A 26,583-nucleotide genomic window follows, 5' to 3' on the forward strand; every position below is an offset into this window, starting at 1 on the left:
GGAAGAACCTATGCACTTGTAAATCGCTTTGGATTAAAAGTGTCTGCCAAATTATTAAAATGTAAACACATAACATGTCAAACCTTGAAGTAGCTATAGCAGAAGACTTAAGTCTAAAAAATAAGTCTAATAAATACCTAATAAAGTTCTCACTAAGTGGATATACATGCACTCAATTCTGAAGTCCATGTGAGGCTTCTCAAGAAACAGATGTGGCAATACAGGTGCATCGCAAAAAGAAAAAGAATTCTATCGTGGAAAAGTTTTTTTTTTTTTTTTTTTTTTTTTTTTTTTTTTTTTTAATTCAAAAAGTGAAACTTTCATATATTCTAGATTCATTACACATAGTGAAATATTTCAAGCCTTTTTTCAGTTTTAATCTTGATGATAACAGCTTAAAATCTAGTATCTCAAAATATTAGAATATTACATAAAAGCAATCAAAACAAGGATTTATAATACAGTTGTGCAGAAGACACTCATTGACACCCTCCACAAGGAGGGTAAGCCACAGAAGGTCATTGCTGAAAGGGCAGGCTGTTCGCAGAGTGCTGTATCAAAGCATATTCATGGAAAGTTGACTGGAAGGGAAAAGTGTGGTAGGAAAAGGTGCACAAACTACAGGGATGACCGCAGTCTTGAGAGGATTGTCGATTCAAGAGCTTCACAAGGAGTGAACTGAGTGAGGCCACCACGCACAGATGTGTCCAGGAAATATAAATCCTTTTTTTGATTGGTTTTATGTAATATTCTAATATTTTGAGACTGGATTTTTTATTTTCATGAGCAGTAAGCCATAAGCATCAAGATTTTTTTTTTAAAGGCTCGAAATATTTAAGTTTGTGTAATGAATCTAGATTATACAAAACTTTCACTTTTTGAATTCAATTAGTGAATGAATGAATGAAATTGTTTTTAGATGCACCTGTAGATCCTAGGAGTCAAAATATAGCCTGTAAGTATAGCCTCTCTCCATCACATTGCAGGCCAGTGGCCTTTGACCGATTTCAATCCCAGGGTCAAGGATATACTGCTCATCTTATCACTAGATCGCCAGAGGAGACGCTTCATCTTGAATCCTGAAAATCATGACTCTGGGCGACCAAATAATTATTTCTTAGAATAATTGCTTGTGTTATGTTGGGGGTCACCGGATGATCATCCATTACACATGCGATTAGATAAGGCATTACCAATCATTTGACTTTGTTATATCTTACTATATGCTTACGTATTAACTATGTACCAGAGGTAGAATTTTAATATATTAGTGAAAATCGTATTGATTTGACTGCCTCCGTCTCTTCAGTTCATGCTTGTCCACCTTGTTGTGTGAAATTACTGAACTCTTAATAAATAAAAACCTCTTCTTGGATTTACCTGGTCATGCCTGGAGAAAATGTATCTGTTCAGCAGTAGAAAGCGCACGTCATCTCAAGCTGGTTCCACAAACATGACAGTGACTTTTATTGACTCCAATGGCCCACACTGTCCCCAGATCTAAATCCAACAGAGCATCATTGGGATGTGGTTGAATGACAGGATTTGCAGTGTGAGTGCCGAGCATACATTATCACAGCATTAAATATCAGAATGGTTTATTTATAGAGAAGGACTGGATGTCAGAGTGGGGTTCTGTCTCAAGGCTGGTGGCTACCCTATTTGGCACACCGTGAAACCAGTTCATGAAGATTAATGTACCAAACTTGAAACAAAAAACATTTCACACGAAACATTGTGTTGGTATTTTTCAAATTTGCATTTAATCTTTGACATACTCTTGTGATGACCGTAAGTTACAGTACAATGTAATTATTGGTGTTTTACATGATCATGAGTTGTGAATCAAGAAATTTACAGTGAGAATTTGTTCTTGCAGCAAACAGTTTTCCAATTATACCAGCATTGTAAAGTATCTAGCTGATTGGCATGATCATTACTATTTTCCCTAATCTTAAACAGTCAAAATCAACCAAAGAAAATTATTGGAATAATTGGAGGCAAGTACATAAAAAAGAAAGCAACCTTATTTAGATTCCCACAGTTCCCATAGATATGTATCCCATAGATAATAATCAGAATTCAGCTATCAATTATTTTATCAAAATGTATCCTATTTGTTAAATATAGTCCCAATACAATAAACACAAAGCAGTGAACCATGTATCCTCCTCTGACCTGAAGTAAATCATTTTACTTGGAATCTAACAAGTTGTGTCAAGCAGTTGATCAGAAACTCCAGGCAGGTTGTTGTTAACATTTGATTTTTCATCAGCTCTACTGGGTGTACTGTGGGTCCTGACTTGCAGTACATCCCACCTCTTTGGCAGGAGTCTTTTTTCAAACAGCAGAGATGTCACATAGGAAATCAGAATGTTAGCACACAGGGACACCAGCATCGCTAGTGTCCGACAGGGGAAGTACTGGACATAGATGCCGTCGATTAGCCTGCAGCCGGGGAAGTGGATGACAGGATTGAAGTGGAGGAGGGGTTCCCCACTCAGCACTCTCAGCATCACGCCTAGGATGCAACCCCCCAAAGCACCGTAACCATTGGTGATGGGGAAGAAGAGAACGCAGATGAACTGAGGCAAAACCAGGGTGTACATCACATCAGTACCCAAGAACCAGAAGGTCAGAACATTGTTCCCTAAGAAGGCTAGCCCCATTCCTACCAGTCCAGCTACCATCACTGAGATCTTGATCACCCACTGCAGCTCTCTGTCGGAAGCCTAAAACAGAAACACAACACACAAAAGTCTGTGTGATATAGATCAAATCTATACAGGGATATGCATGTGTTTTCAGTTTCGTTTGCTCTATTTGTGGGTTTGTACAAATCAACTCACCTTCTTTCTAAGCAAGGACTTGTAGAAGTTATTGGTAAATAAGGAAGCAGAGGAGAGGAGAAAAGAGTCTATGGATGACATCACTGCTGCTGCTACAGCCCCAATCCCCAAGATGGAGACGTACTTGGGAGTAAGGTGCTGCAGAGCGATTGGGAGAATTTTAGTAGCTTCACCACGTTCATAAGGGGAGGGAGAACCATAACTGGTCATGTTCCAGTCTGGAAAAAAGAGACTCTTTATTAACAAACTAATCCATAACCCTCAAGTATGCAGTGCATGCAGACATGCTCATATTTTCGGAAACTCGCAAGAGTGCGCACACACACACACACACACACGCACACACGTTAACATACAGTATAAAGGTTGGTTAAGTGCAGGAGAGGGGAAACACTTCCTCCTACCTGTTGATGCAGCTACTGCTCCAAGAAGCACTGAAGGAATGCCCAGGATAAAACAAAATCCTGCTGCAGCAAAACATATGACTTGGGCCTCTTTGGATGATGCTGCTGAGAGAATTCTCTGATGTACACCTTGAGAAGCCAGACCTCCTAGACTCTGAGAAGGAAACCACGTAAATGTAAAATTAACCTCCAACAGTAAATGGTCAATGGTGAGTTAAATCAGTATCAGTTAAAACATAATGCACAATATAACCACATTTGTGGGTGACAGTCTCTTTAAACATGCTTTAATTTATAATGCTACCTAGAAACACATTAGGCAAGCATATGTATAACACTGGTTCTGTACAAAGCACCATCTTTTTAAGAGAGCAGACAGTCTGCCTTCCTTATACACTTTTACCGAGAGGGTAATAGACTCACAGTGCGGAAAGTGCTATGACAGTAGTATGGCACGGATTCAAGCCTCTCACCATATTGGGGGATCGGGCTATTTTGTATTTTGTGTTTTTCATTTAAATAACAGGTGAGATTGAGCTTGATATATTCATGGTCAACTGACACTTTGTCACTGAATAATTCTAATTATGTTTTTGTTTGCTAATCAACGGGTTATATGAACTAGCTAAGCCTACAAAACCACAATGATATATAATGGTATCACTTGTTGCATTATTATGTCCACTTTAGAAAAGTGAACCTGGACCTTGACTGTGTGTGCACATTCATGCAACAGGCTATTTTATTTATTCTCATTCGTATATGTACAAGCAGGCTGAATGCGAATATGTTGACAGAATTTGTACAGATTTTGGTTCCCGTCAGTTCCATGAAGATTTGGTTGGTACACTGAAGGAACAGAATTTCAGTACCGAGCCCTAGTCTTATTAAGGTACCATCAAGGTTCAGTAGATGTGCTGAAATGTGCACAAGAGACAAAAACAGAAATGAATTTGACGTATGTAAACACATTAAAGGTCCCATATTGTGTATTGTCCAGTGTTATATTTTATGTCCTGAAATCCATAAGGCATTTCTGTGGTTTTAAGTACAACAAACTATCTCTATCCAGTTTTAAATGTCCATCCTCCAGCACCTCTGATGAGCCATACTTGTGATTGTTTTTAAGGCTCACTGGCATGAACAAAAATGTCTTCTGATTGGCTTGCTAGCTCCAGCTAACTGAACTAACTGAATGCACACAACTCCTGCTAAATGACTGTAGCTAAGCAGGTTAGTACTTGGATGGGAGACCTCCTGGGAAAAGTTGCTAGAAGTAGTGTTGATGGGCCAGTAGAGGGCGATCTTTCCTCTGGTCCAACTATCCCCAATGCCCCAGCGCAGTGATGGGGACACTGTGCTGTAGGAGACTTTTGGATGGAACGTTAAACCGAGGTCCTGACTGTGGTCATTAAAGATCCCATGTCACTCTTCGCAATGAGGAGGGGGTTTTCCGGTATCCTGGTTAAATTCCCAACCCTGTCTCTTTCAAACTGCCACCTAATCATCCCTTGATTCAATTGGCAAAAACATTATTCTCTCCCTCTCCACCTCAACTGTTGTGTGGTGAACATTCTGCCGCAATTTGTAATTTATTGTTTTTCATTCAAAAAAGGACCACACATGAGGATGCAAGTCAAAATAAAACCTTTCTGGTCATGGTCATGGTGGAGTTTAGCAATTAACATGCTGTACATGCAATGACATGCATTTGTCTGTTGAGCAGCCTGCACATACCAGAACCAGAAAATCATCTATCCACAGCCCCAAATCCTCTGGGTCTAGTGTTCCCACCCAAGGAGCTTGGAAGGTCCCATTGAATGCTGTGAGTGTGATGTCAGCGGAGGCTGGATTCATTATCAGGAAAGGAACGCACAGCCACTGTTACATACAAAATAAAACAAATAATATTATGCTTTTCAGGTGCATTTAAAATTATGCAAATATTACATATCTATGACAGATAACAAAAGTGGCTCTATATAACACAATTGGCAGTTGGCATTGCAGGTGTTGTCTGGTGTCTATTTCATGAAAGGATGCAACTTACCAAACTAATAAAGATGAAGGCCAACTGTATGACATCAGTGTAGGCCACAGAGAACATTCCACCGAGAAGCGTATATATTATTGCCACAGCAGCTGAGATGCAGATAGAGTAGAAAGACGATATATCCAGAATGACGCTCATGGTTCCTCCTGGAAAACAACCATTGAGAATCAGTCCAAGGATGATACAAATGTTTAAACCATTTTTTCAACAGATGGCGATACACTCCCTCTTTGGCAGCTGTTTCAAATGCATTATGGTCGTAGTTTGCTCAAAGCAGTGTCCTGGCTCTGTATTCTGGCTCGCCCCTTGTATTTTATACCTATTATTATACCTCATATTGTATACCTTGTATCTTATACTTTAATCAAGGACTTTCGGATTTGTATTTGTCTCAGTAATGTAGTTCCTCAAGTTGCAGTTGGTATGGTAATTACAGACTTTGCCTATCTACCTTTGGTACTGAACATATGTTCATGGCCTTACAAGCAATCATCTATGAATTGTACCTTATCTGACATGTTTTGTTGTTTGTTTCCAGGCAAAGTGCCACCCTTTTTGCCTCCCGTTACTTGAGAAAGAGTTTACAACAGCTAGGCTATATTTCCAGGCTTTATGCTTCCCCAGCCCTGACAATTCACTGTCTACACTATGGAATAAAATATGTTTTTGCCTTGTACTTCAATCTCAATCTTCAATCTCTGCATCAGAGAAGCTATTTTCTTTTTTGGCTGTCTCTTTAAGTTGTGGAAATTCCATATATGGTATTTTAGGGGTGTCAATTTATGCTAATCTCAAATTTTGTGAGTGTGCCTTTGATGTACGATTACTTGGTATTTATCAACATACACACATGGATACGAAAAAAAGGTGTGCCTACGTGTGTTAGATAAATCTGCCGGAATTAGTTAGTTCAGTACCGATCACACATACATTTGTACACGGATTTCCGAAAATATTGATAAATGAGGCCCAATATGTGTGTATATGAAGGGGTCTGTGATCATTATGGTTATTCTGCAGGTAAATGTAACTTGGCTATTAACAATAAAAGGACAGTAAATAACAGTAGTGCTGAGAGATCAACCAACGTTTCAGTCTTTTTAACTGACATTAATAGGGGTCATTTATGTTTTGGTAATATCAGAACCATGATTTTCAAAGCTGCCATGGGTCAATAAATTAAATTGCAAACAAGTTGTGATATTGAAACTACAAAACATCACATTCCACCACGTGGTCACTAGCACTCTTAGTCCACCTACACAGTTGGTGTATTTTGGTAGAACTAAAATAGTTTGATGGGACCTTGCAAATTATACATTATGTGGATGTTCCTGCTTAATCTTGGGTTAATAATTGGAAAGATACATTTGTACATTTGGAATGTACAAATTTCAAACCACTGGAATAAGGACCTGTATGTTCTGCTTTACCAGGCGGGAACTACAGCAATAATAATTAAATAATTTAAATTGTCATTAGTGGATGGTATACAAACCAAACTCAAAAAACTATCACTCATAAAACAGGACTGCCCTTCCGAACCAGAGATGTCTTACCAATATCTTTCAGTATCAGTTCTGCCTTTACCTTAGCACCTCATGGTATATCTACTGCATGTCAAGTCGTGTTGGAACTTTACCTAAACTTGCCATGATGCATGCTACCCATAGGATTTCAGAAATCACAGCAGGAATCAGGATAATGCAGGTCAGATTTTCCCCATACTTCAGCTGGAGGGGATCCATCATAGTTACATACTCCTTACTCCTCATGCGTTTGGCAAAGAAAAGACCAGCTGGAGAAAAAGAGAGAGAGAGAGGTCCAGATATACAAAATTAAGGGATTTTTTCTTTTAAAATCCATATATTATGGTAAAATATTTTTTTTTATCATGAAATGGACCGAGTTTTACTGCCGCGTTAATCATATCAAGAAGGAAGGGCTCCAATTTAGCCCATAATTTAAGATAAAGCTCAGGACGTACACTCACTGAGCACTTTATTAGGAACATTTTTACTTTATTACACCAACTTATTCCTGCGATTATCTACATTACATTACATTATTGGCATTTGGCAGACGCTTTTATCCAGAGCGACGTACAACAAAGTGCATACCCATAACCAGGGGTAAGTGCGCTGAAAGACCCTAGAGGGAAGTACAATTTCAATTGCTACCCGTACAACAAAGATAAGGACCAGGGCCTATTTATTTTATTATTATTTTTTTAAATCAACAAATAAACAAACAAACAACAAAGCAAAAGTGACCAAACTTAACTATCCAAATACTGCTTACCTAGCCAACTAAAAATACCGAAACACTACGTAAATCACAAAGACAACAATTAAGGTTCACAGGGAGGTAGGGAGGGATAGGGAGAGGTGCTGCTTGAAGAGGTGCGTCTTCAGTTTGCGCTTGAAGGTGGGGAGAGATTCTACAGTTCTGACCTCAACAGGGAGTTCGTTCCACCACGGTGGAGCCAGAACAGACAGTAGTCGTGAGCGTGAGGTGGAGGTTTGGAGAGGGGGAGGTGCCAAGCGGCCTGTGGAGGCTGAACGAAGAGGTCTGGCAGGGGTGTAGGGTCTGATGATTTTTTGGAGGTAAGCTGGGGAAGACCCTTTAACTGCTTGGAAGGCTAGCGCCAATGTTTTGAATTTGATGCAAGCCATGACAGGCAGCCAGTGGCGGGAAGTAAGCAGGGGGGTGACGTGTGAGTATTTGGGAAGGTTGAAGACCAGACGAGCTGCTGCATTCTGGATAAGTTGGAGGGGTCTGATGGCGAACGCTGGGAGGCCAGCCAAGAGGGAATTGCAGTAGTCCAGGCGGGACAGAACCATCGCTTGGACCAGGAGCTGGGTCGAGTAGGGGGTGAGAAAGGGGCGGATTCTCCGTATGTTGTATAGGAAGAACCTGCATGACCGGGTCACCGCCGCAATGTTCTCGGAAAGGGACAGTCTGCTGTCCATCACCATGCCGAGGTTCCTTGCACTGAGTGATGGCGTGAGTGTGGTATCCCTGAGGGAAATGGAGAGATCCAGGTGGGGAGAGGTATTAGCAGGGATGAATATCATTTCAGTCTTGCCTGGGTTGAGCTTTAGATAGTGGTTGTCCATCCAGCTCTGGATGTCACTCAGGCAAGCAGAGATACGGGCAGAAACCTGTGTATCAGATGGTGGGAACGAGATGAAGAGTTGGGTATCATCCGCATAGCAGTGGTAGGATAGCCCATGTGCAGTGATCACAGGGCCGAAGGAACGAGTGTAAAGAGAAAAAAGAAGTGGGCCTAGGACTGAGCCCTGGGGAACTCCTGTGGCAAGGGGCCGAGGTGTCGATACCGTACCAGCCCAGGCAACCTGGAAGGAGCGACCAGAGAGGTAGGACTCAATCCAGTCCAGGGCTGTGCCACAGATGCCCGTTGCTGACAAGGCGGACAGGAGGATGGAGTGATCCACTGTGTCGAAGGCAGCAGATCTAGAAGAATGAGGACAGAGGAGAGGGAGGCTGCTTGTGCGACATGGAGCGACTCACTGACGGAGAGGAGCGCGGTCTCTGTCGAGTGGCCCAATCTGAAGCCAGACTGATGGGGGTCTAGCAGGTTGTTGTTAGAAAAGAAAGAAGAAAGTTGAGTAGAAGCAACTCGTTCTATCTAATCAGCCAATTGTGTGGCAGCAGTGCAATGCATACAATCATGTAGATATGGGATATGGGTCAGGAGCTTCAGTTAATATTCACATCAACCATCAGAATGGGGAAAAAATGTGATGCTTGACCGTGGAATGATTGTTGGTGGCAAACAGGGTGGTTTGAGCATCTCAGAAACTGCTGATCTCCTGGGATTGTCACACGCACTAGTCTCTAGAGTTTGCAAGGAATGGTGCAAAAAACAAAAAAGTGAGCAGCAGTTCTGCAAACAGAAACGCCTTGTTAATGAGAAACGTCAGAGGAGAATGGCCAGACTGGTCAAAGCTGACCGGAAGGTGACAGTAACGCAAATAACCACACATTACAACAGTGGTATGCAGAAGAGCACCTCTGAACACACAATGGAACCTAACTCTAATTGTCTTTGTGGAATACCGTAGGTATGTTTTGAGTTTTGATTTGGGTTGTATTTTAATTTAGCCTGGGGGGGTGGGCTGGGGTGTTGCCATTGGGAGGGGTTTAAGGGGAAAATAAACAGTTGAAACTTTTGTTGAATAAAATAACATTTGATCACAAATTGCAGCAAAACAAAGCACGTACTTACCCACAGAAAAATTAATAAAATATTCCAAAGGCATTAAAGCCCAAAACAAGCCTTTTGTAGGGTTGTAGGCAGTTGCAGCAGTGCCCAGAATATATCCTCCTCCAACCCATGTAGCTGAAACACACACAAAACACACACACAAACATCACACACAGTTCACATTCTTCTACTCAAAGAAACCATTTGCAGTGGGCTCCAAAATTATTGTTACCCTTAATAAAAAAATGGAAAAAAGGCTGCATATAATACACAACGTGGATAATGATCTATATTTTATGTTCAAACATACGAAAAACTATATTTGTTATGAAAATCACAAAAAAGTATTGTGAATAATATCAAACAAAGTGAAATTGGCAATACGAGTTTACTTTGATTTAGTTATTCTCAGTCTAGAGGAACTATATTTTGTCATTCCATCACTTTGTGTTTCACTAGAGTATGAAAAGAAGAAACGAGCATGCAAAATCCCTTTGTCATCCATCAGCATGGGAAAAGCCAAAGAACTGTCAATTCAGAAGACACAGATGGTAATTTACCATCACGGGTAATGAGTACAAAAAAATACATAAACGTAAGGGTAATAATAAAAAAGCGTAAAACATATGAAATGGTTGCAAACTTGCCAGAAGGAGGATGCAAGTGCATATTATCCCCACGGACGACAAGGAAGATGGTGAGGGAGGCCATAAGTAACCCAAGGAACGCAGTTTAAGAATCGCAGAGATTGGTTGCGTCTTGGGGTCTCCCAGTCTAAAGAAAACATAAAATGGCACCTCCATACCAATAAACTCTTTAGAAGGGTGGCACGAAGACAGCCCTGACTGAGCACAATAAAAAACCAAGCCTCTTGAATTTGCCAAACCTCATAGGAATTATGACTGGAAGAGATGCTATGGTCACATGAGACTAAAATTTAACATTTTGGCCATACACACCATTGAAATGTTTGGTGGCAAAATGTATTGCCTACAAGGAGAAGCACCTCACACCTACTGTCAAATATGGTGGCAGGTCATTTATGTTTTGCTGCCAGTGCACTATTTAAGATCAATGTCACAATTAATTCAACAAAAAAACAGGAAATCTTGGCAGAAAATCTGGTTGCCTCAGCTAGGATGTTGACTCTTGGTCGTCGGTAGATTGTCCAGCAGGGCAATGACTCCAAGCATACACCAGTTAAATAAAATCAACAACCATGTTCTGCAATGGCCATCTCAGTCTGCAGACTTAAATCCCATGAAAGACATGTGGTGTGAACTGAAGAGGGGGGTATCCCAAGGATATCAATGATTCTGAAAAGTTCTGCAGGGAGGAATGGTAAAAAATCCCTCCAAATGTATTCTGTAACCTTATCACAAATTATAGAAAAGACTCATGGCCGTCATCTTTGCCAGCAGTGTTTGCACAAAGTATGAAAACGGGGGTGCCTATAATTGTGGAACAGTTTTTTGGGGAATTTTTATTATTTCTTTTTTTAATGTAATTTTCCATTGAATCATTAATAAAGCACACTACTTTACACATGTTGGAAAATAAAGCTTATGTCAATAACTTTATTATTTTTTCGTTTACCACACTTTTTGTGAATATTTAAGGGTGCCAATAATTCTGGAGCCCACTGTATAATTACATCCAGAGACCTTTTTAAAAAAACAGAAATTAAATAACAGCACTCTGCTGATCCAAATTCTTAATTCCTTTGTTAATTATTTTCAGGACACAATAAGAACAATGAATCTGCTTCAGGGCTTCTACGACCACCACTCTGAGCACCATTGACACCTCAGTCTTAAAATTATCTTAGCTATAGTACCTGCTATAGCCTTTTTAGATTCAATGTTCAAATGTTCTGAAAAATGAGACAGTAGCATACTCACCCGTCATTGTGAAAATTCCCACAAAGAGATTTATATTCCGACCAGCAACCAGGGTTACTTCTGTCGCAGTCCCAGTGCTTCTCTTCTCCTCTTGCTTGGACTTTCGAGATGCCCATATTCCAGTTGCCAGAATGATCACATAAAACACAGCGACAGCTATCAGCCCTGGGATGTTTGCAGCCATTGTCTCGCTCTCCTGCAGTTGAAAAAATGTCAAGACAGGTCAAAATTTTGGCGCTTCCAGAAATCTGTTCCAGAAATATCTTCTGGCATGATGGAGCCATATCAGGCATGACTCCAGTATATCCCCACATGCCTCCCTCCATTGCTTGGAGTAGAGGAATATGGTTGTGGATGTTATATATCATATGTCTTTCGCCTCCATGCCAAAAAACCCATCCTCTATTTGGTTAAGGAAAGGCAAATAGGGAGATATAAAAATGTCATGGACCAGAGCAGCCCATGGAAATTCTCAAATAGTAATGTGCATGGGCAGCCCGGTCCTGTCTTGCTCCCTCTGATCATTAGATGTGATTGTGTCAAGGAAAGTGAGCACAGAGACTTTGGTGGAGGAAATCAACACTGGCATGTGGAGAACATGCAAACTACGCAGAAAGGGCCCTGGCCAGATTCAAACCTGGGACCTTCTTGCTCAGAGGCAACTTTGCTATCCACTGGACCACCATGCAAGCAGGGATTTTCATCACTGGTAAAAGAAAAAGTGAAATATTAACCATTCAAAATGGCAGCCAATTTATAAATTGAGTGATCCACTGGGACTATTTCTTTAAACTGCTTTTTGAATGCTCATATGGACTACATCGAGCTTTGCTTATGACACAGCATACACATTTTCAAGTTATTTGGTAATTTGCTGAAAGTTATGCTGATTTTTGCATTTTGCCACCTAGTGCCACTAATTGACCCTGTAGAACCAAATGCAAGTTTGAAAAATAATTCTGTCCACACTGGCCAATTATTACCACGTTTTGAAACTTAGTACACATCGACTAGCAGTACACATGGATGAAATTTAAAGATTGATCCCATCTAATGCAATGAAAAGTACCCACACAGGCACCTGCAAAACATGCATACTCCACACGGAAAGGGCCCTGGTTGGATTTAAACCCTTCCTTCTTGTAGGCAAAAGTGCTAACCACTGGACCACTGCACCAGGAGGGTTTCTGGCAGTTTTAAAGAAGCTTGCTCTAATGCGACAGACCACCTTTCAGATTTCCAGCCAATTGGGGGCTAACAGAAAGTCATAGCCTCAATTTGATTGGTAAATCAATTTAAGTTTCATTTAAACTTTGTTGTACATCCCTCTGGATAAGAGCGTCTGCCTGTATGCCTGTAATGTAATGTAAAAATATTCCTCTCATAGTGCTACCTACTGGTGAAACTACACAAAAATTGGCATGCTGCCAGATGTTACAATTGTACGAGTTGAGCTAAGTTGCATGATGATCAGATAAAGCATTCAAAAGTTACAGCTGTTTCACTAAAAATGGTCAGGCCCACAACAATTGATTGACATGTCATGGACAAATGTTTTGTAGCATCAACAAAAGAAAAAAACTTTTATTGGGAATACTCTCTCATGCTATATGTCAAATTTGATGAAGATTAGATTAACTCTGTAGAAGAATCAAAAAATGTGTTTTTGAAAAAAAATATGAATGGCAGAAAATCTAAATTGTTGCTAATGTTGTTACTTGAGGTTAACTTTTTCATCCCAAGGAATAGAACCTACTGAAGTAAGTTTTAATATTGAGTGTTCAATTTTACCTGTTGACCTAGGCCATCCTGAGGTGAAAAACACTGAGCATATCTCACAGCCAGATTCAGGCAGCCTGTTAAACAGGTTTAAATTGAAAACCTATCACTATGGTCATGCCATTTAAACTGAACTTGTCAGGTTCTGTGTTTTTTCTGTGTCTGTTTTTTGTCTAAGTACCCTCTGTGCTCACTGTAGTTTCACCCATTCTTCATCTAGTGTCTCCGCCTGCCACTCCTTATTTGTATTTCTGTTTTTGGATTTTCTGATTTTTTTATTTTTTATTCTCTGCCTGGTTCCTGATAAGTCAGCCTGTTTTACAATTACACTCTGCCCTGCATGTACCTGTCTGCCTGGATTACGACCATTGCCTGTTTTTGGTTTACGTTTTGGATCTGCCCTCTGTCATTAAAGCCTGCCTTCACATTATCTCTGAGTCTGCTCTTGGTTCTCTCTGCCTGGTTCCTGACAGAACTGCCTACTCTTAAATTATCAACACAAAACAGAATACAGTAGTGTAATAGTGTAATGAGTAATGAGTAATGAGTAGTCATATATTACATTATATTACATTATTGGCATTTGGCAGACGCTCTTATCCAGAGCGACGTACAACAAAGTGCATATCCATAACCAGGGATAAGTTCACTGAAAGACCCTAGAGGGAAGTACAATTTGAACTGCTACCTGTACAGCAAAGATAAGGACGAGGGCCAATTTCTTTATTTTTTTATTTTTTTATTTTATTTTTTTATTTTTTAAACAAGAAACAAACAGAGCAAAAGTGACCAAAGTTAACTATCAAAACACTGCTTACTTAGCCAACTAAAAAATACCGATACACAAAGCAAGTCACAGAGACAACAATTAAGGTTCACAGGGAGGTAGGGAGGGATGGGGAGAGGTGCTGCTTGAAGAGGTGTGTCTTCAGCTTGCATTTGAAGGTGGGGAGAGATTCTACAGTTCTGACCTCAACGGGGAGTTCGTTCCACCACCGTGGAGCCAGAACAGACAGCAGTCGTGAGCGTGAGGTGGAGGTTCGGAGAGGGGGAGGTGCCAAGCGGCTTGTGGAGGCTGAACGAAGAGGTCTGGCAGGGGTGTAGGGTCCGATGATTTTTTGTAGGCTATAGGCTACTCATTACATTTATTAACAGTCAGATGATGTCATCTCACTATCTATCACTTATGAATATTGGATGGACTTCTTACCATTTATAGCAGGATGACACCATAGTTCTTGGTGCTTTAATGGTACAGAGGACGCTGTCATGAAGTGACATAGATTGGACTGGCTAATACAATAGATGCAGAACACGAGGTTAAATATATGCACCCATTTTTTTTGGCCCAAGAAAGATGACTTGGGAAAATGTTCTGTACATCACATGATGGAAGCAATATTGACAGAATTTGAACATGACAAATTTGGATGGCATCAATTAGCAATGCAATTGTCTGTGTCTGTACAATAAGATAAAAGCCCTGTACCCACCAGCCGCGCTTATTGTGTCCTGAAAAATTAAATGAAAATCACTGAGGTAAAATATATATATATATATATATATACACACAACTAATATTAAAATACTTACGGTCTCCTCCAACCACTGCAGCAATGGCTTTCCAAGCACTTTCTCGTCTCGTAGTGTCTCGGTAAAACTCAGAACTTGGATCGTAACGGTCTTTTCGTTTTCCCACCTCAATAATTAACCTCCTAATGTCTGCAGTTCTCACATGCATTTGTATGGATTTTTTGGCTTTGATCACACGTTTGCTTATATTAAAACAAATATCTAAACTATATAGAATGTTGTTTTTTAAAGCTAAATGTAGCAAACAATACAATGCCTCCATTTCTAAACGTCTAATTATAGCAGAATTTGTAGCTATTTTGATTCTGTAGTAGCTTTAATCGACACAGTGATATCAGTATAATAAAAACAGAAGAAAGCAGTCTTAATTGAACTAATATACATATCGCAAGCAATCTGCAGCCATTTCAGAGGGTTAAGAATGCAAACACCGCAAAGAATTGAATACTATAGTATTTTAAATATGTAGCTGTTAGTTCTCTTATTTCTTTTTGTATGCGTTTCTTCTTTGATTCCAATCGCCTATGGTAAAATAGACCCGGTGTTATCATATTATATAAGGCAAAAATTGCGTGACCACGGAATTTTGAGTGCACAAGCCCTTCTGTAACAAGTTCTTAACAGCAGCATATATTTACAGATCAGTCTTAGTTTTAAGAATTTTGCAACTGTGAGGTTACAATGTCAATGTAAATGTAAATCTTTAATTTGGCAATTAGACTATTATGGGACTTACAATGTTGACATGTAACTGTTGAGATGGCCCAAAATGAAATTAGAAAATGCCAAAAAAAGAATAATAATAAAAAAAACGACCCGTATCGGTTAACTGGTTAACCGTTTAAAAATGGGATGGTAACCGTTTACAAAAACTCATGATTTGTCACATTCCTAATCAACAACTGACATCCCATGAACAGGGTCACCGCTGCAAAGTCAAAACCTTCTTCACCTGAGATGACATCAGTCGTATAACAACAGGATGAAAGCAAACAATTACCAGGAATAGGTGAAGAAGGTTTCTGGTTGACACAATTAAAAATCTCCACATTAAATTTCTTGCTGGAAACACAAATAAAATATCATACTTCCTTTACTGTAAGCTTTGGCCATTTTGGGTTGTACATCCCACTCTCTGACCTGATCTGTCTGTCCAAGATCCATGACAATCTCAAGTTGTAACCTGTAACACCTCCAGCAAAATGTGCATGTATGATGAGTGTGCAGAGTGCAAAGACAAGACTGTTCAACACTCTAGTTTTGATGGCTTTGATGGTTGCGTTCACTCAATGGACCCCACAGCAGAGAAAGAAAGAGAAGATACAGGGCGGCCTGTAGCTTAGTGGTTAAGGTACATGACTGGGAGATGCAAGATCGGTGGCTCAATTCCTGGTGTAACCACAATAAAATCCAGTGAACAGTGAAGAAAACAATGGATGACACAAAAGACAGTCCTGTGGAGTTATTCCACACTCTTCTGCATACATGCATAAGGCATACGTTCAACATAAATCGATAGTACTCTTACTGCAGAGTTGACAAAAAACATGTGTTAGTAAAACAAAGTTTTACCAGGAACCAGTAAGATGACCGTTGTCACAGGAAGAAGCAGATCCGATGTTAGTCGTTAGAAAACAGGAAAGTTTATTCGTAGCCGGCCGCAGGAACAACAACAAAGATGCTCAAGAATATTCGTACAGGTGAATCAGCTTTATACCTTTTTCCAGTACAGTACATATTTGCATATGATGGGACTCTATTGACAAAAGTGAACGCTACCTCTGATTGGTGGTTAGGGGCCGGCTTCCTTTCGATTGGACCATTTGAAGCCTAACGGTCATGGGACTCCCCTTCCCCTCGAAACCTCAGTGAATATTCAGAGGTGTGGAAGCCTTTGAAGCCGATGGGAAGGGAGGCCCATATGCTCATGGGGGGGTCCTCTCTCTATAGCATGGGTGTCAAACTCTGGCCTGCGGGCCAAATTTGGCCCGCAGTGTAATTATATTTGGCCCGCGAGGCAATATCAAATTACTATTAGAGCTGGCCCGTCGGTATTATGCAGCGGCGGCGCCACTGTAACAGCGCATTCACCGCTAATACTACAAATCCCATAATGCTCTGCTGTTGTTTTGGCGCGTCAATCAGGACAGGACCCAGACATGCCCTCTCCTCTGTGTCAGTAGCGATCCGTGCTTCGGCAGGAAAGTCCCCGCTCACCCCGCCTCCCCGTGCCTCTCTCCCAGACCACGCCGCGACCTCATACTACAACTGTCACCGTGTTACCCCTTCCCAAATATGTCGAAAAGAAAGGCAGAAAACAGAACTTTTCTGGACAGGTGGGAGGCAGAATATCTGTTTACATATGTAAAAGACAGACCTGTTTGTCTTGTTTTAGGGAGGGCAAAGTGGAGCTTTAGAATGTAGAACGCTGTGTGTGCACGTGAGCTCGCCAATACATTTCTCACAGAAAACGTAATTTGTCCACTTTTTTACTTCACAGTAGAGGTGATCAAACTTACAATAACTAAGTGCTAGTGTGTTCTAAGCCTTTACTGGTCCCTGTACGATGTTAGCATGATGTAGCTAGCATACGCGAATAGCACAAAGCCATACAATTTGCTTTTTAACGGCACTTGGTCATTCGAACGATATAGATAAAAGCATTCGATTAAGTTCGACGGCACCGGAATTTTCTGTCGTACCGTCCATAAATGGCAAAAGTCCCACCATATGATTTATTTAAATCTTTAAAAGTTATACATTTTCTGAATCGTCATTAATTCATCCTGTTTCTATCAGTGATTCGACGTGATCGGACAGTTCTGTAGCTATGTAAATGACGTCAGAAGGATACAGCACTGTTATTTGCTACCTAAACTTTGACGCACGCTCGAGAGCGTTAACATGATTGAAGTCTGACATGTCTATTGTCAAAATCCATTGAAACTATTAAAAAGTAACCAGGGACTTTGGACTTATAAGGCTGGACATACCGAGTACCCAGCAAAAATATTGACCTGGCTACAGTCATACTTTTGACAGTTCGAACAGCCATCAACTGCCATGTATGAGCGCGTGAAGTAAACCAGTAAAAGCTATTGTTGCGTCACCATTTTCGATCTCCATAAATGTAAACAATGAAAGGCAGTGAAATCTGCCTGTTTTTCGGTGCCGTCGGGGTCCAGCATTTAACATTGATGGAACCGCCGTGTGCGCACAGTTTGCTGAAAAACTCAGTGTATTCGGCGCTAAGTTTAGCCGGCGATTTCCCGACTTTAATGTTCAGAAATGTAGATTTGAACTGCTTAGTAATCCCCTCGCAGTTGATGTGGAAAACGCACCAACCAACCTCCAAATGGAGCTGATTGAACTCCAGTGTAATGACACGCTGAAGTCAAAGTATGATGCTGTTGGCGCCGCACAGTTTCCACAGTTCATCCCTGACACAATGCCTCAGCTCCGCACCCCAGCTGCTCAATTGCTCTCCATGTTCGGCAGCACTTATCTATGTGAGCAACTTTTCTCCTTGATGAAGATGACGAAAACATCTCACAGGAGACGTCTGACTGATGAACACCTTCGTTCGATACTGAGGGTTTCCTCAGCTCAGAGCCTGAGCCCAGACATTGATGAACTAGCATCCAAGAAAAGATGCCAGGTATCTGGCTTGGGCACATCAGATTAGATCAGTGTGTCGCAAACTGAGCAATAATTAACGTTTTCTTTATGCACTTTTTCTTGCTACTCCAAGGCCTGAATGGTTGATTCATTCATTGTTGTTATTTTATTTTCAAATTTATTAGCCTGTGGAGAAAGTGTATTTTGATATTTACCTCAGAAGGCTGCAAATAGAAAAGAGGCATACAATTTTTATTTAAATTTTATTTAATATGCCATTGATATGTATTTTTTTTTTTTTTTTTTAATTCGAAGTTATAGAAGCGTTGCTTGTTCCATATTCAATGTTAAAGCAAAACTTGTCTGGGTCCATATTAAAAGGTTCATTTGTTCAACGTTGGCCCAAGGCTTTGTTTAATTTTAAATTTTGGCCCACTGTGTATTTGAGTTTGACACCCCTGCTCTATAGGGACTCACAATACACAAAATAGTCTGGAGCCCAACACATGTCAAAGGAATGATTCACATTGACTTCTCTGAGAATTACACATGCAAATACTGATCAGAGATTCAAGCTGTCCACTTTGGTTCCTTGCACCAACAAGCTACTCTACACACTGGTGTTTTGTACATAGGCAGTGAAAAGGAGCCGATTTGCTTTACCACAGTGTCGCCCTCTAAACTCAACAGCCCCCCAGCTATATGGGAACATATGAATCCGGTGCTGGATTATCCACAAGCTACAATATCCACAAGTATCTGTTCTACACTTTCTGAGTGATGGACCATGTACACAATACAAACACTAAGGGAATTTCTTCCTTTTCAGCAGAGGGCTTGCAAGACAAGGTCTGAAACATGGTACTTTTCCGAAGAAAGCCATGGCAAGGACCTGATGCCCATGAGCTATATAAGGCCCTCACAGAAACCTCTACTGCTGTTAAGTAGTTTTATGTAGCAAGCAAAACAGTGGAGCAGGCAATGGAAAGGTTGCCAGGTCAGATTCCCCCAGTGCCATCCATAATTAAAACCCACCAAGTGGTCACATTGACCCAAGGAGAGGTCATTTCCCAGTTGCATGTGCCCTACACAAAAGCATGATGTCAGCGCTTCACCACTCAGCTCTTCACTTTTAATAAGACAGCCCAACAGGTGCTGACAGAAGGAAAGTGGAGATCTCATTGGGAAGTGTGTGCTTAAATATGAAAATGTCCTTTATCCAGGGATCATCCTGAATACAGATAGCACATGGCCTAGTAAAATGTACCAACCGGTTCTTCTGGCCTGCACAAGATGATTGTGGTACCTCTTGGATCAGGTGCTCAAAATCATTCAAGCTCCACAGCCTGTGAAATCCCATCACATGGAAATCCAGAGAGATGGCGCTCTTGAAGATTTTGAGGATGTCAGAGTTCCCACTGTTCTCACTGTTTTAAGGAAATCATTTTCTAGAACCTTCTCAATCACACTGTGAATGTGTAAAGTCATATAATATGTCAGTTTTCACTGACATTTCCGATTATAAATGTTCCCATGTATTAATAAAAAGAATAATATTAATATTAAGGATTTTATGCCTGAGGTGGGAAAATATGTTTTCTTGGAAGACATTAACATGTCTTTCATGTTGTGGATTAAAAAAAGAAAAGTTTGCTCTTGATTAAATTTTTTTAAATTGAAAAGTGGAAATGTCACCCATTTCGTAGAATGATCCATTACATTACATTATATTATTGGCATTTGGCAGACGCTCTTATCCAGAGCGACGTACAGTTGATTAGACTAAGTAGGAGACAATCCTCCCATGGAGCAATGCAGGGTTAAGGGCCTTGCTCAAGGGCCCAACGGCTGTGCGGATCTGATTGTGGCTACCCCAGGATTAGAACCACCGACCTTGTGTGTCCCAGTCATTTACACTACGCTACAGTCCCATTTTTTGCTCATGATCCATTTTGCTTTAAAAAAACAACATTCTATATAGTTTAGATAGGCCTATTTGTTTTAATTTAATCAAAAGTGTGATTAAAGCCAAAAATATCAAAACAAATGCACATGAGTAGAACTGCAGACATGGACGTCATGGGGTTAATTATGGTTGAGGTGGAAAAATGAAAAGAGCTATACGATCCAAGTTCTGAATTTTCTACTGAGACACTACATAATGATAAAAGGGCTTGGGAAGCCATTGCTACAGTGGTTGGACGAGAACGTAATATTGTGTAATTATGTGTGTAGGCATTTTTTAAATTACCGTCAGTGTAGCCGTTTCCTAGATATGGGGCAAAACATCTCAAAACGTGATGTCACTGGACGTGTTTGACTCTCCAGCCTGTGTTTCCTAGAAGGTAAAGGGAGCTCAAACTCCACCCTTGAACACAGAGACTGGTTTATGGACAGCCACCCATCCAGGCAGTCCCAGGAAAATATGATAACATTAACATACAAATATCACAGAACCTAACTTGGCTAGCCTGAGCGATATGACAGCTCTGATATTGTGTTTTGGAAGCTGTGCTAACGAGAGACTACGAACTGGGCAGGCTTAAATGGCTCAGACAAAAGTGTTCCTTGTACAATTCTTCACACACATAGGCTACACACATTGTTTTATATAGACATGTCACTTTTTTTACCATTCAACAGACGTTAACTTCTGGTGGAAGCGGCCTCTTCCCCGTGTTCTGTTGAGAGGCCTCTTCCCCGTATTCTGTCAACTCAATCGTTTTATATAAACTGCTGTTGATTCCTGTTCTACAGACAAGGGTATGAATGCAGTGAATATAGCCTACTTGTATCAGGTCAGAGCTAGTGTTTCAAATTAGATTGCCAATATGCATTGGGCTGTATTCACTAGCATTAATAAACTTTGGGTGAAAAACTTGTCCTTCGTGTAATGTAAGTTAGGCTACGAAAAGCAGCTTAGTTAAACAGTGAAATGGTCGAATAATGAAGTTGAATGCTGCATTTAGCTCTGTCATTAAAAGTTAGCGACGTCATCACTACTCTAATATAACCTAATATACTGTATTCATTATTCAATAATCAAAACCATTTTCATCGCATTAAGTGACACTGTTAAGCTAGCTTGACATTATAGTTGACATTAACGTTATTTGTAACGAACGAGTAGGTTACATCCAGTTTATCGAATAAACATGCCAAGAGCATTCTTCTAAACCCTTGTGCTGGAAAATTTTCAGATATAAATGTGTAGGGGGGATGTGTTGTAGAGGTTTACTCAGTGAATATATGTCCTTTTATATGTCTCATACATAAAATAAGCCAAGGCCATGTAGTTTCCAGATTTTCATGAATTGAACGCCACAGTGTTAAGTGAGCTGCATCTTGACTGTGCATTGCAAGAGTGGAATTAGGTCTCTAGAGTAATGTTTTAAGAACTGACTATATGATATGTTTGTTCATTGTCTTGTGGCTATATGCTGCAGCTAATAGCCTAGCCATAACAACACCTGTCTGAATTCATTCAAGTCATTTAATAAACTATATAGCACACTATATGGGCACTCACTAGTTAGGGATTAGTAATTAGTGAATAGTAAACCATTTCAGAGACAGCCAGTGAGTCCACGTTAGTTCTTTGGCACCTGCCAGCTTGGAATTCTGAAGTACGCTCAGTATTGAGAATAACCACATGGGCACACATGATTAGAAGACATTAGTGAAGCATGCTTCACAAGTGGGCTTAGAAACGCGTCATAAATCCATAAATATCCAATTGATGCCTTTTATGCTTCATAAGGTCTCTCATTGAAGTATATAGGCCAAGGGAAGCTGTGTTTGCTTCACGAGTGGGCGCTGTTTTGCCGTAACAGACATGATTTTTTGAACAAAAGCATTTTTGTTTACAACACAAAGGGAAGAGTGTAGGTGGGTATGGATAATTGTGGACATATAATATGGATGTCCACAATTATCCAGCATATAACTTATACATTTTTGGTATTTCACTGAAACTAAGATAGTCAGAGCTGTATGGATACAGTAGGAGACAGAAACTGAGAATAAAAATTCTGAAAAAAGTCTGAATCAGTAGGTCCTGGTCCGGAAAAAAATAAAAAAAGAGAAAAAATTTATTTCCTGCTCACCAAGCCATTGACAACTGTCACACAAGCGTTGTCTGTTGCTAAGTAACCTGCTCAGAATGTGTCGCATCCAAAATAGTCTTCTCTTTTCACCACTAAATCCCTATCAAGTGCTCCATGTAGATTTCCCTATGTAGTGTATAGGGCGGAAGTAAATGAGTGAGCCATTCCGAATGCAACACTAAAGGCAACAGGCAAAGGTTCAAAAACAGGAACTGAAAAATCAGATCAGAAACAGGAATTCAAAAACAGCTGAGACAAAAAACAGAAGACAAAACTGCTGAGAATGGCTTGACGGCTGATGAGATGCAGCTGCGCAATTACTGGGCAGGCAACAGGCGGGGCCTGGAAAAATACAAGAGCACACAGACTCAAAAACAGACACAGAGAAAAAGAGGTACTGGAAGAGCAGAAAGCAAACAGCGTTGTAAGTGGAGTTTGTTACATATATGTTGAATACACTCTAAATAGGCTAAATGATGGTGATACATAAAGACAACTGAAATGCAACAGTTTTGTGTCTGGTCCCTGCTGATATATGTAGCTAATAATGGTGGCATAGGAAAGGAAGGGAAGAGACCCATGCTGAATTCGTTATGACTGAAGAAAAACCTTTTTTGAAATATTGCAAATATTTTGACATAATAGCCAATATGAACAAGAAAATCAATTTGTGACATTTGGGTCCATAATATTTGTGAAATTAGGTTGCTGTGTGCCTGTTCTAGGTACTAAAACCCTGGCCTTATGTCAGAGCATGTAGGTACAGTGGACACAAACATTACACTAAAATACATGTTTTTATAGTTTAGTGCTGACTATCTCAATTTCTAAGTCAAGGACCAACCCAAATATATATTATATTATAGTTATGCGCAAACTTGATGTCAACTTGTACAAAATATGGTAAAGTTATCGACAGGCATTCAAATTCCACATGCCTTTTCCCAAAACTGCAGACCAGATGGCCTCAAGTGTCTCTCCAAGTACAAAACATCTGCACATCTTTTTGTCCAGACATTCCTCAACTGTCCGTCGCCTGAATATGACACATTATAACTTCTTGGAAAGGGTACTGAAATAACCTAGAAATTTACGTAACAATAACAGGTAATTCAAGACGCCATTTGTTTAGGTATAGTCCCGGCAAAAACAGTTCCCAAAAATGGCTGAACAGATTACAAAATAGACTTCAACGACAGAAAACACTCGTAACTTCATAACCAGGTGGGATATTTTGTTCCATAGATATGTCTCTATCAAAAAATTTGCTACTTTTCTACTAGACCAGAAATATGCTGGCCGAAGATAGAATAAAAAAATTTAAATTAAAACTTTTGTTTTAATATTTGGGGATTTAAATGAACTGTAACCTCCTAGGGGGGTTGTGGGTATGACCTCCCAGAAGAACTGTGTGAAAATTGTGAATTGTGAAAATGGGGAAAATATTTCAGAATATTCATCAGCATATCACAATATGGAATCCTTATCTTTATTATATTAAATTATTTTTCTCATCATCATGCTAGATTATTGGGGTTATTTGGCCTGTTTTGTAATATCCATCTGCCCATAAAATACACCCTTGAATTAAATACATAATCTCTACACATCATCTTGTACTCTACTCACTTGAATATAAAATAAAACCGTGGTTCACTTTTCAGTGGAAAAAAACTGTGGTTTCGTTTCAGTGGAAAAAAACTGCTTCAGTGGAAAAAAACTGCTTCAGAGGAAGTGCTATGAACATGGCCATATGCCAATAAACACCCTAGGGAATCTAAGTCCCTCCACAACTCAAATGCCAGCTGATCATTCCCAATAATCAAATTTTCTACTTTTTTAATGTTGTCCTCAAACTCCCTCAGTGCCATCTTTGTCTCCATAGTAGAGTAAGAGGTATATTGTCAACAGAAAAATTTTATTTGGACTTTCCCAATATCTCACAACTGATTCTAACTCCCCCTTCTTACTCCTCCACTGCTCCAAAAACACAAAACTAGAGCAACAGATAGCATAGCATGAGCTTTACATTTCACTTCCAATAAGGAGCTAGTGCCAGAGAAACTGTCATCATTATCAGGCGATGGTCTTAAAAAGCTTACAGGTTAAATAGTTACCTCCATGATTCTGCTTCTGTGATGATTAATTTTGGGGCAATTTTTTGGGGTAATTTTTGCCCACACCAACATAAGTTTGTCCTTGTGCACCTCCCTTATTAATTCTACTTGCACATCCACACCTGGCAAAGCCTCCACTTATATCAATACGATGGCTTAGAGGATGCTCCCCCTGCCACCATATGCCCCAATTAACTTCATTACTGACATCGCTGTGGGTTTTCTGAAGAAGTAAAATCTGCCTGCCTATTCCCCATGCCCTTCCCTTGTTTCCGTGGGATCATTGCCTCACCTATACAAGACAGCCCCACAGCACTTGCAGTATTAGCTCCCCCTTTCTCCTTTGCTCCTTTATGTGGATAAGTAAACCTTTTGTGTCTAATATCTCAACATTTTCACTGTGCATGCACTGAAAGGTTATAATAGAATCTGATTTGAGATATACACTGTATAGTCCACGAAAATATAGGGTACAAACGATACACTACTCGATCACCTGAGATATTTTTTGTCAAGATGGCGACAGCTGAACCTGCTGAGCTCATCTACAAATGAAAGGCTGGCAGAAGATGCTCACATGAACAAAACTAGCAACTTTCTTGATTTGTTTATTAGTTATTAATCACAGATAAATAATTAGTTGAGGTACACAAATAGCCAGGAAAAAAATTCGAAAAAAATTACATTACTCTTTCTTTCTTGCGCACCAAGCCAGTGTGTGCGTTGCTAAGTAACCTGCTCAGAATCTGTTGTGTCTGAAATGGTCTTCTCTTTTCACCACTAAATCCCTATCCAGTGCTCCATGTAGATTTCCCTATGTAGTATAAAGGGAGGGAGTGAATGAGTGAGCCATTCCGAACGCAGCCTGAGTCAAACACTAAAGGCAACAGGCAAAGGTACAAAAACAGCAGGTAAATTAAATAGAGAAATACCTGTCTCCTAAAAGAGAAAACACGTCTTGCATCCCAAAGGGATCATTTGGGATGGCAACGTACATCTTGAAAAGCACAACGGCTTTGCTAATTCTAGATGTTGAATAAATCAGATCATTTCCTACCTCCTCGCCAACTCGTAACACCTCTTCCACTGTTGCGTCTCCTTGTGCTTCCCCGTTGGAATGGGATGCCATTGTGGCCTTCGATGAGGCCAGAAACTCCAACTCCCAAAAAATTGAGAAAAAAGGTTATAAGACTAAGTGAAATACAATTGTGAAAAAGAGGGGAAAGGAACGGAAATAAATAGCTCCACCACCAGCACCCTAACCAGCACACTCTCACCCTCACCAGAGATAGGCAGCTTCAGTTTCAATGGAAAAAAACAGCGCTTCAGCGGGAGTGCTATGAGAGGCAGATTATAGGAACATGGCACTATGCCAACAAACTACCTTATACCTAAGAGAGGGGGGGGGGGGGGGGGAGAGATATTCAGATCTTTAGACAAATGTAATATTAGACAGAAGGAAACTGGGTAAGTTATTAGTCACATCGGTAATTCGCTATTCGCCTCTGGTAGAGCTGTTTTAGTGTAGGGTGCTGTTTTAAGAGTGCTGTAAACTATTCAATACTGGCCAGTTGTTTGTCTACCCACATTAGAGGTACAGTACTGTGCAAAATATAACTTGTATATAAAAAAACTGTAAAGCGGAATCTGTAAATCTGTCAGTTTCTACATTTCCAAAAATGGATGTACTATACATGGATGTACAAAAATGAACTATAAGAGCTGCATACAGGTGAAAAGCTAAATCAAATCAATATTTCTTGTGACCACCCTTCCAAACATCAATTCCCATCAATTCCCTTAGGTACACTGTCCTGCAGTTTTATAAGAAAATCAGCTGGTAGGTTGTCCCAAACATTCTGGAGAACTTGTCACAGTTCTTCTGCAGAGATTGGCTGTCTCACTTTCTTCTAGCTCTCCAGATAATCTCAG

The 26,583-nt window shown here is 40.2% G+C and overlaps 1 protein-coding gene across 1 annotated transcript; it reads right to left on the reverse strand.

Moving 5' to 3' along the window:
* Window positions 1-1,865: 1,865 nt before the first annotated feature.
* On the reverse strand, window positions 1,866-25,847 carry LOC133137443 (high-affinity choline transporter 1-like). Its single transcript, XM_061255728.1, has 9 exons — window positions 25,709-25,847; window positions 11,439-11,634; window positions 9,559-9,672; window positions 6,949-7,104; window positions 5,304-5,452; window positions 4,991-5,134; window positions 3,254-3,407; window positions 2,850-3,067; window positions 1,866-2,732 (listed from the first exon to the last, which is right to left on the reverse strand). Exons 1-9 carry the CDS (start codon window positions 25,778-25,780, stop codon window positions 2,205-2,207), a joined length of 1,731 nt encoding a protein of 576 aa, XP_061111712.1. The 5' UTR covers window positions 25,781-25,847; the 3' UTR covers window positions 1,866-2,204.
* Between the last annotated feature and the right edge of the window lie 736 nt (window positions 25,848-26,583).

The sequence above is a fragment of the Conger conger genome, chromosome 9, assembly GCF_963514075.1.
Source record: "Conger conger chromosome 9, fConCon1.1, whole genome shotgun sequence".
Taxonomy (NCBI): Eukaryota; Metazoa; Chordata; class Actinopteri; order Anguilliformes; family Congridae; genus Conger; species Conger conger.

What these genes read in the sequence shown, in the direction of transcription:
- LOC133137443 (XM_061255728.1), bottom strand. Translation starts at nt 25,780, where the DNA reads ATGGCATCCCATTCCAACGGGGAAGCACAAGGAGACGCAACAGTGGAA. An exon ending in GGGAATTTTCACAATGACGG is followed by an intron (nt 9,673 to 11,438) that starts GTGAGTATGCTA and finishes TGTGTGTTTCAG; the next exon opens with CTACATGGGTTGGAGGAGGA. An exon ending in CCTTCATCTTTATTAGTTTG is followed by an intron (nt 5,135 to 5,303) that starts GTAAGTTGCATC and finishes TGTATGTAACAG; the next exon opens with TGGCTGTGCGTTCCTTTCCT.